The sequence below is a fragment of the Quercus suber genome, unplaced genomic scaffold (assembly GCF_002906115.3).
Source record: "Quercus suber isolate HL8 unplaced genomic scaffold, Cork oak 2.0 scaffold_1029, whole genome shotgun sequence".
NCBI lineage: Eukaryota > Viridiplantae > Streptophyta > Magnoliopsida > Fagales > Fagaceae > Quercus > Quercus suber.
This window is the reverse complement of record NW_027070440.1, coordinates 32,797-43,815: the sequence shown is the minus strand read 5'-3', so window position 1 is coordinate 43,815 and position 11,019 is coordinate 32,797. Positions and strand designations below refer to the sequence as shown.

Here is an 11,019-nt window from a genome sequence, read left to right as displayed (position 1 = left end):
AGTCCAACATAAATAGGAGCTTCTCAGTAATTTCAATAAATAAATATAGCAATATTCATACTATCAACATCAGGTTTATCTTTCTCAAAAAAAAAAAAAAGTTTTTTCTTTTGGTTGGCAAAATTAACATTATTTTTGTCAAAGGAACCTTTAAACAGCACAATGCCATTGAAGAGGTCCCGTTTGATAGGTTTTAAAATATGTGACGACCAAGTAGTGGTCAAACCGGTAAAGACATTGGGTTCACCTAATTAAATAAAAAAATGTGACAGAGTTGAACAATTACAAAGTTTTTGCAAAAATATAGACCGCTTCTCCCATTCCCCTCTATAAATAGAAATTTCAATATTGCTATGTTTCTCATCCCTCACTCAACCAAGAATAGTATACCATATCAGATAGAGATAACCTCCTCAAATATAATGAAAGGTGTTTCTTTCCTTGCGACTGTGGCCATTTTGGCCTTGGCATCCTCCTTTGTTTCTGCCTATGATCCTAGCCCTTTGCAAGACTTCTGTGTCGCAATTAACGACATCAAATCTGGTGGTATGTATAAAACACACTCTTAGTATTATTAGTAGCAGTAGTATTATCAATCAAGTTCTTTTGAATTTATTATAAGTTCTTACATTAATAAAATTATGCCCCGAAGGTTTTTTTTCCCCTACATGACATGTTATAGTACATTGTTACACAAATGTCTTATTTGCAAAATTAACTAACTTTTCTTTCTTTGTGTAGTGTTCGTGAATGGAAAATTTTGCAAGGACCCTGCAATGGTCTCAGCGAATGATTTTTTCTTCTCTGGACTTAATATTCCCGGAAACACTGGAAACAAAGTCGGATCAAATGTCACTCTAGTGAACGTCGATAAATTAGCAGGTCTCAACACTCTAGGCATATCTTTGGCTCGCCTTGACTTTGCACAATATGGCCTAAATCCTCCTCACACTCACCCTCGTGGCACTGAGCTTTTTGTAGTCATTGAGGGTACTTTCTTAGTTGGATTTGTCACATCCAACCCAAACAAACTCTTCACCAAAGTTCTAAACAAGGGAGATGTCTTTGTATTCCCAATTGGTCTCATTCACTTCCAATTCAACATAGGGGAGACTATTGGTCTTGCCTTTGCTGGTCTCAGCAGCCAAAATCCTGGGGTGATCACCATAGCAAACGCGGTCTTTGGATCTGTTCCTCCCATCAATCCTGATGTTCTCATCAAGGCCTTCCAACTAGACAAGAATGTAGTTGAATATCTTCAAAAAGCATTCACGCCAAACTAGAATTCTAAAAAATCTATGAAATAGTGAGGGTGAACCACTATAAAATTTGAATAACATTTGTTTGGTTTTCCTTATTGTAATGTCATTTGAATAATTATTATCAAATAAAATGGTTTCTTATGATGACTTTTATGTATCATTGTGTCATTTACAAGGCAATGCAATTTGTGGAAGACTAAATATTGATTACACCTTGGATCCAAGACGTTTGAAACCACAAATGTCTGAACTATTATATATAAACTGAACAATATTGTATTAAGAATAGACCCAAAAAATAAAAGAAAATAATTTTTAAAAATGGCAAGCCATGTTGAGAGTTCGGTTGTACCTATTCTATGTCCAAAAACCATTCCTAAAGGTAACATTGAAGATATATATATATATATATTTTTTTTTTTGGGTTACAATGTGAAAGAGGAGTTTAAATCTTAAATGTGTTTGTTGGAAATACTAAGATATATTAGTTGAGATACAAGGTTCTTGACGTTGAAGAAATATTTTTTAGTACTCTTGAAATAGTATGAGTATGGACTTTTGTGTTGTATTCATACTAAGGAAATGTGGAAATGAATTATACACGGTAAAGAAACGTTATATTTAAGCAGTTAAATAAAATTATTTTTTTAAGCCCTATTTTTGATGCAGAAAATAATGGGAAAAATATACAAAACTCTTTGTGGTGGTCTACCTCTGCATAACTACGGTGATGTTAACGGATAAAGTTTTTCATATTGTGCATGCTGACTACCAAAATAATTGCTAATAAATTCAATTACCATTGAGTTTTCATATCAATTAATGATTTTTGATGTAAGAGGTGAGGTATACTTGAGTCATATCGAATATTAACTTACATGTTAAGGTATTAGTTGTAGACACTTCATTTTGTACCTGTTAAGAAATTTTGGTCTCTAGCCTCAATATTGAGCTTGACATATGTCAACCAAGGGTATTTAAAGAGTAAACAATAGTTTGAACGTAATCACAACTCAAAAGTACTTAAATTACGTTGAAAACGATTCTAAAAAATGATATTTTCTCACTGTTTTAACCATACCTTTTGATCCACAAATAATTTTTAAGTTAGGTTTATTTCATTGGAAAGTAGACATCCAGGGCTTCAATACGGACACAAATTTTGCCTAATTTGAATTTATATTCCATGAGTTAAGCTAGGCCTTCAAAGCTATCAAATCAAGGTTTCGAGGGAGCATGTGTACGCATGAATCATGCATGCACCAAAATTGTTTTCAAAGTTTGCTTTCAAAATTGTTTTCTAAAACCCTTTTCAAAACCTTTTGTTCTTGAGTTGTGATTACTAACAATTGTTGTGTTCTTTGATTATCTTTGTCTTCTTCATCTAACCATTGTGTTGTAAGCACAAAGGGGTTGGTTAAACAATCTCAAAACTATGATTCTAAAGCAAGGGGAGTCTCTTTTCTATGATTTCCCACTTTGCTACATAGGATTCACATGATTCTTTGTTTAATACTATATTAAGTGTTCTTACTTGCTTTAGTTGATTTTATGATCTTTTTTTGTTTATTATCTGATTGTGGTTTAGTATATTTTATTTTTGTTCTCTTTTGTTTCTTTAGTTCTCACATTATTCCACTTAAGTTTGACATGTTTATTGAGTTAATGTTAGTTTAGTATAATTGTTTGTTTTGTTTCATGTTTGTTTGTTTATATTGATATTTTATATATATATATATATATATTTTTTTTTAAATGTTAGTTTAGTGTTTAGGGTTCTACTTTGATTGTTTGATTTATATGTTTATATCTTTGAATGATTAAATTAGTAAAAATGTAATTTTTTGAATCTGTGCTAAAAAATGCATATGCATCATTGAGTATGCATACGCATGGTTCAACCATGCGTATGTATAGTTGAGTATGTGTGCGCACCCTAAATCCAGATTAGGGAAAAATTCTTATTTTTGTTTATTTAGTTGTTTTTCATATGATATTTGATTTTGTTTGACCATGTTTAGGTTAATTAATTGTGTTTAATTATTTTTCATGTTTGTTTAAATTTGTTTGCCATGTTTGTTTTATTATATAATCTTTCCTTATGTGTGTGATTTAATTGTTATCTTTTCCTTTTTCTAATATGTTTGATTGTGTTTTATTTGTTTCCTTTGATATTGTGATCTTTAATATGCTATGATGTTATTTCCTTAAGTGCATGACGTATATTCAAGTTAAGGATTAGAACTCTCTTAATAAACTCTTTAATTAAATATGGCCTAGTAATACATAATAGAGGCCAGCCCACAAGCTGGGTAGTCTTGGATGCCTAACAGCTTCTCAAGCCGTACCCAAACTTCAAACCCATAATTTGGTATGCAGACCCATGCATGTAAGTGATTGGCCCAAAAGGTCCAATATGGTTCATAGAGCTAATCTAGGTGATGACTTTACTTTTCTCCACCACAGTCCACTTGGCTGGGGCATACTCTCCATTGCGCCCACATTAGTAGAATCAAGATTTTGGTTCGGGAGCAAGATTAAGATAACATATATAAGATGAAATTAATTCAAAAAAATTAATATATAAAAAGTTAATTTATTAAACTAAATACTTGATTAGCATAGAAAATATAACGTAGATATAAATTCTAATTTAATTTATTCATTCTTGGTTCAATTTATTTATTTTTTAGTATGATCCTTGTTATGCCTAAACTACTTCATAATTTAAGTTGACTATAAATATATATATATTTCAAACAATTAATATATATATATATATATAGATATTGTAGGGACTCATTTTGTAAAGGTTCCCCCAACTATAGCTCCTCGGCACTCGTCCGAGGAGACCCCTCTCCCCCAAGCTCTCCCCCCCCCCCCTTTCTTATCTTGCTCTTCTTCCTTATATCCTTCCTTCTGCTGATCATCCATTGGCCTCCTCAGAGGGCTTATCCGTGCTCAAGTGGCTCACCCTGATCGATGCTGCCCTGTCAAGGGGTTACATCCCCATTAATGAGGCCAGGGGGGTTAGGTGAGCGCATTCAATGCAGAAGTGACAGTTCACCTCAGGCTTGCTCCTTCGCCGTTCTCCTGTCGCCGACATGTGGCACTGGGCCCTCTCGTCCTCGGATATTCAAAGCGTCCTCTGGTGGGATGGCCTTCGTGTTCCCCCAAGGTCTCGGATGCCTGGGGACAGGTGCTCCTCGGATATGATCCTCGGGAGTCGGTCTTCGCGCTTTCATCCTCGGACCACTCATGAATCCTCGTCGTGGGCCTTTTGGGCCTGGCTTTGAGTGGGCCGAGGCCGCCCAATATTCTAGCCCCACAGATATATATGTGTGTGTGTGTGTGTGTGTGTTTGTATGTATATATATATATATATAATGTTTTTTTGTATAATCTTGTAGACACCCCATTTTCCTATATGCATTTAATGCAATTAAGTGGACAAATGGTAATTTCAATCCTCAAGTGGTAATAATGCCACTTTAGTTCCAATTTCTTCACATAAGATAAATCTTGAAGTTATAATGATGAAAACAACAGGCCATGGGCCTCAATCAAATCACTAGAATAAAAGATATCATCAAATCAAGTTTTAACAGTTAATATACATCTATGTGGCTAAGTCTGATCATGTGTGATTATGAACAATTGATTTTAATTCATCTCATGTGGATTTAATTTAAAATATATAACATTTTGTGTTCCTATTGGTCAAGACTAAATATAATGGTGGAATTGCATGCACTTTATTAATCCGGATGTCAAAGTATTAATGATCCTTTAAATTTTGGTGAAATTAGTCTTTTTAAAGGGATTGATTCAATGATAATCTGGGCATATTAATTCTGAAATAGTGTTAATGTTAAAAGGGAGTTAATTTGGGTCTATGAATGATAATTATACTACAAAACACATTTCCAAGAAATGGCGATTGCTTACTATTTCATGACTATCTCTCACACTACTGTGAATTTATTATTGGGGTTTAAGTCATTGTAAAGTAGATGTAGGGTGGCAGAAAGGAAAGCCCATTCTCGGGTTGAGCCTGGCCCATCTGGGGCTAAACCCCAGCTAAAAGGAAGGTTCATCCTAAGGCTAGGTTTGGCCTATCCGGGGCAAAAACTAGCTAGAATAAAACCCACCTTCACTAGGTGAGACGTAATTAGAAATGCCCCTTCTCGGCATGACTAAACATGTAGGTGAGGATCTATCTCTATCAAGGATATAAAGTAGTGCCCTGGGAAATCTGCTAGCCAAGCATAAGATTCGGCAGTAGGTACAAGTTACTAGAAAATCTTCTCGATAGCAGAGTTTGGATCCCACTTTTGGCACACGACGAAACATGTTGAAAAAGTGATATAGACTCAGAGACCCACTCCAATCCTATAAGTGATGGGTCTCTAAGAGAGAGGTATAAAAAGGGATGGGAAAATTAGAGTAGGGGTTGGAACCAAAATTAGTGAGAGAAAAGCGTGAAAATAGAAGGCAATCTCAGAGGTAAGAAGGTCTAGTTTAGACCTAAAAAGGGTGAACTTAGCCACTTGGTAGCCTCCTCAGCTAGCCAAATTCCAAAATAGTTCATATCGAAACACCATTTAGTCACCGCCTTTTACCACAGGAATTTCTCCGGGACATCCCATTATAGGCTAAACCCAATCCAGAATACAAATTAATCAGCGGTTTGACCCCAACCAGCCTACGGTTGTTGGGAAAACACCACCATAGTAGACATTTGGAGTTTCAATTTGAGAACAAGAATGAATTAATTCTGATAAGAAACGTGTGGGATATGATTTATTAAATTTGTCCCTCCTAGCTATATTTGGGAAGAATCAGGATTTTTGACCCTCTGCTTTCACTCTACTCTCACCACCTAAGAAATTAATGCACCAAAGTCAACTCTCAATTAAATGCCCTTTCTCCCTCCTTTAGAATACTCTTCCCCACACTATAAAAAGAAGTGGAATGCTTGTTCCAAACAATCCACTTCCTTAGAGCTCTTTAGGAAGTAACAAAGAAAGGTAATTTGGTGCTTTGTTCCTCTTGGCCTTGTATAACTAGAAGGGTAAAAACTAGTCCTCCAAGTCTTGAGTTCTCAACTTGATACTTGACCTCACTCCTCCAAAGTTCTTATAGGAGTACCTTGATTCTCTTTTGGGATTTTAGAGGAAGTAACAAAGAAGCAAACTTTGTGGGTTGTCCTCCTAGTTTTGCCACAATAGGACAAACCCCTGGATGAATTCTGACCATCGATTGGCCCAGCTGGGTTAAGAGCCCTAATTTTGCTTCACCTTTACCCGATCTATCACTCTCTCCTTTCTACTCTCTTAGCTGCTCACTCTTGAAGTCTTGACTCTGCTCTGACCTTGTCGTCACAGACCCACGATGAGAGCTCTTCCTCCTTCTTGCTGTTGGTAAGTCTCTCTAACTTTCACTCTCTTTATCTCGCTTGCCCCTGTTCTGAATCGGAAACACTGAGCTGATTTTTTTTTTCTTTCCCTTTTCGCCTTCCTTTCTCTCTGTTTTTTCGTTTTTGGTTTTGGCGCCTTGTGCCCTTTGGCTCATGTTTGTATTGTTATGGCTTATTGTGTCTCTCTGACTTAGAGACCAGAGTACATATATATATATATATATATATATTTTTTTTTTTTATTTAGGGAAAGGAATTTGGCTTGTTCTTGTTAATCCAACAAAGTTAAATATTTCCTCTTCCTTTAATTTGTTTATTTGTTCATTTTTTACTTTAATTATATAATTTGTGTGGACATTATACGGTGGTAATGGCAATGTGGCATTTTAAGAGCAGCATACAATGCGAGCATATTTCAGTTGTGCAAGAAATGGCATGATTTTTGCATATAGAATTTATGATTCAATTAATGGAGACAGTAACAAATTCCAAAATTCAATTTCAAGCATATGGAGGAAAACATGAATATAAAGAAATAATTTCATTTTCAACCTGAAGGGAAAGGAAAAAAAAAAACAATCGAACCTGTTAGAGATATATATTAGTCATATTAGCCCAATGTAATAGGCCGAAACCCGTTCCTACTTGTACTAGTAGTCTAGGGTTTAGTCGCCTATATGTACTCATGTTAAGGTTCATTGTAACACAGGTTATTGTACTACACTCTTATACAATAAAGATGTAGCCCTTAAGGGATTCCTCCATGGATGTAGGCCGATAAGGCTGAACCACGTAACCTTCGTGTTCATGGTGTTCCTATTCTATGCTTTCCCTTCCGTATTCACTCCAGCATACATAACATGGTATAACACATCGTGTTGCTAATAATAATAATATTATCTATTTAACATGGTATCAGATCTAATGTTTAACATGGTATTAGAGCCAAACTTTGTTCTTGGCATCAAACAAACATCTCTACACAGTAAAGAAGATTAATACATGCGTAGCACAGATCCACAACGGTGTCCATACTTGCTTTCAGATCAGGACCCGCTGCATCACACAGCTCCCATTAAATCATTGTTGTTGTGTAACTGATGTGTCCATGATCCACAAACTTAAGCAAAACAGTAGCTTCAATACCAGATCTGTGCAAATCGAGGCTTCAATTGATGAAACCAACCATACAAACGTGCTCCACGGCTTCTCGTGATCAAAACCCAGGAAGCTGGTCTCCCCAAAACAGCTCACGTGCTACTGCAGTTTCAGCGTAGTTATCCACGCGCTGCCTCGGATTCCTAAGGAGTAGATCCTGCTCCGGCAACACGCGTCGCCATGACGGCCTCATAGCTCGCCGATCTGCCAAACCTCTAAAGTCCGAGAATCAATCTCCCTTGCATGTGCATTCCAGAGTTCCATACGCACTGGTGGAATACTTGCACGCGCCACACGTGCCTGAAGACTGCTGCTGACATCATCTGATGACGTCATCTTGACATGTCAGCACCACGCAAGCCATTGCCACGTCAGCCTTAATCCAGGTCATCACCACGTCATCAGCCACGTCGCTAGACACGTCAGCCGTGTCGCCTCGTCAGCACCATGTCACCTAGCTGACCGTTGACCTGGACTGACCCGACCCAAACCACTCGGATTTGACCCGTGAAGCACTGACCGTTGACTTTGACCCTAGACAGTTGACTTTGACTTTTGCGTTGAGTTTTGACCAAAGTCAAAATTTTTCGAGAAGGCCTATCTTGCTCAATTTTTTGTGTAGATTCCAATTTTGGACCCCGTTTCTTCATTTGAAACTCCAAAATTGGTCAATTGGCATATTCTTCATTGTGGTTTCTTCAAAGGCATTTTTTAAGGCATCTCCAAGTGATCTTCTCATACTTATCCAACCTCAAACCTTCATCAAACTTCTGCCTTGAGTGTGAGGGAGGGTGTTAGAGATATATATTAGTCATATTAGCCCAATGTAATAGGCCGAAGTCCATTCCTACTTGTACTAGTAGTCTAGGGTTTAGTCGCCTATATATACTCATGTTAGGGTTCATTATAACACAGGTTACTGTACTACACTCTTATACAATAAAGATGTAGCCTTTAAAGGATTCCTCCGTGGATGTAGGCCGATAAGGCTGAACCACGTAACCTTCGTGTTCACGGTGTTCCTATTCTATGCTTTCCCTTCCGCATTAACTCCAGCATACACAACATGGTATAACGTTGCTAATAATAATAATATTTTCTATTTAACAGAACCATTGATTTTATAGACTAATCAAAATGAATTGGGACTAAGAATTCTGAAATTTGGACAAAAATTTTTCCTTGTGGTCCTCCTTTTTACTGAAACCTGAAGATCATAATATTCAATCTGTCATGTAAGATTTTTGAAGTTGGAATTATTCTACCTTTTAGCTCAATAAAAATGAATAATCCACCTATTGTATACCTTCTTTTGTAACAAAAATTAGAATTCCAATCCTAGACTATCAAATCATATAAAATAAAAAAGCCTAATTCTTGAATGCATATTAATCCACATATAATTGAATTAGCTCATACATGAATCATTTACCCTATTCATACTATGTGACATTGATTTCATTTTCACCCACCCATTTCTAGGAGAATCTATCTCTTATAGTATAATTATATGAATTGTGGATTTATCTCTCACAATGTATTAGCTTCTCACAAGGTATGGCTCCCACACCACATACTATATATGAGAGGAAATTATGCATATATCCAAATCATTGAATTGAATCCTATGAATCAAAAACGACATTCGAACTGTCCCAAAAAAAAAATCATCTACCTAGTGAAAGTCAAAATAATATACATGAGATAAATATTGCTTTCCTCACGATGATTCTCTCCTTCAGGCTTTCTATTTCACTAGCATTTCCTTGCCAAATGTGAACACTACAAAACTAGTGCCTCAAATTTAGTTCTTTTATTTGGATTTCAAGTTTTCAACCAAGTCTTACTCTAATTCAGTTACAGAGTCATAATTAGTTCCACCCCCTGTTGAATGCTAGGATTGCCTACCAAGAGTTAAGCCGTGAACTTTGTTTAAAGAATTGAGAAATGGTGCTAAACTACTAATACATTAATCAACACAAACCCCACACCAGCAGTTATATATATAAATGACATCAAGTTTACCATTTTGTTAATGTTACACCACTTAATAACATTTTATAAAATTAAGATTTTAAAAATAGATTACTTATTCTCATTTTTCTTAATATGAATATTAAGTTTCTTGTTAATTGGAAGTTGGACACTAGTATTCACTTGCCTTGAGTAATGAACACTTAGGTTCATTTGGTTGGAGGGGTGGAAAATGGGAGGATAGAAAATGGAGAAGGGATAGAAAAATTGGATGATAAAAGAGATTTTGTTTTCTCTCTTATTTGTTTAGTTTGGAAGGTGAAAAAGTGGAGGGGTGAAAAACATATTTGTTTAGTTGGAAAGAAATATGATTGGATTGAAAATGAAGTTTGTATAAAATTACTCTCATGCTCCAATTACATAATATAAAAAATAATTTCCTTACAATCATTAAAAAAAAATACTTATTATCAATAAAAATTAAAAGAATAACATTCTAAATAAATTAACATGTCATTAATATTGTAATAATATTTTATTTTTCTTTGTTATTTTATTTATATCTAACAATTCGAGGTGCATTCTTTAAAATAAAAATAAATAAAAAAAGTGAAAGCCACCATTTGTTATAAATTAAAGAACCCACCGTTGATAAAAATAAATAAATAAAATGGCCAAAAAATGCAAAGGCAATTGTTTGGCTAAAAAGAAAAAACATTGAAAAAAAAAAAGAAAAGAAAAGAAAAAAAAGACAACAACAACAACACAACCTGAACATAATAGACATAGTGGAGAGGGAGGGGCAAATTTGATCTTTGGCTGTCATAATGATTTCTCTCTAGTTTTCTCTTCAATTTTGGGAAAAACACTTAGACCCACCAATGATCTTTCCACAAATCCACTTAACTAAACATGTGGGATATGATTTATTAAATTTGTCCCTACTAGCTATATTTGGGAAGAATTGGGATTTTTAACCCTTTGTTTGCACTCTGCTCTCACCACCCAAGAAATTAATGCACCAACGTCAACTCTAAATTAAATGCCCTTTCTCCCTGCTCTAGAATACTCTTCCCCACACTATAAAAAGAGATGGAAGGCTTGTTCCAAAGCATTCCACTTCCTTAGAGCTCTTTCGGAAGTAACAATGAAAATGTAATTTGGTGCTTTGTTCCTCTTAGTCTTGTATAACTAGAAGGATAAAAA

At 35.4% G+C, this 11,019-nt stretch overlaps 1 protein-coding gene across 1 annotated transcript; it reads left to right on the top strand.

Moving 5' to 3' along the window:
• The first annotated feature begins 342 nt into the window (after positions 1–342).
• LOC112029728 (germin-like protein subfamily 1 member 16) lies at positions 343–1,419 on the top strand. Its single transcript, XM_024062418.2, has 2 exons — positions 343–546; positions 742–1,419. Exons 1-2 carry the CDS (start codon positions 354–356, stop codon positions 1,281–1,283), a joined length of 735 nt encoding a protein of 244 aa, XP_023918186.1. The 5' UTR covers positions 343–353; the 3' UTR covers positions 1,284–1,419.
• Positions 1,420–11,019: the final 9,600 nt, after the last annotated feature.

Excerpts from the sequence above, each read along its gene's own strand:
- LOC112029728 (XM_024062418.2), top strand. The coding sequence starts at position 354 with ATGTTTCTCATCCCTCACTCAACCAAGAATAGTATACCATATCAGATA. Across the intron at positions 547-741 it reads TAACGACATCAAATCTGGTG|TGTTCGTGAATGGAAAATTT; the intron begins GTATGTATAAAA and ends TTCTTTGTGTAG.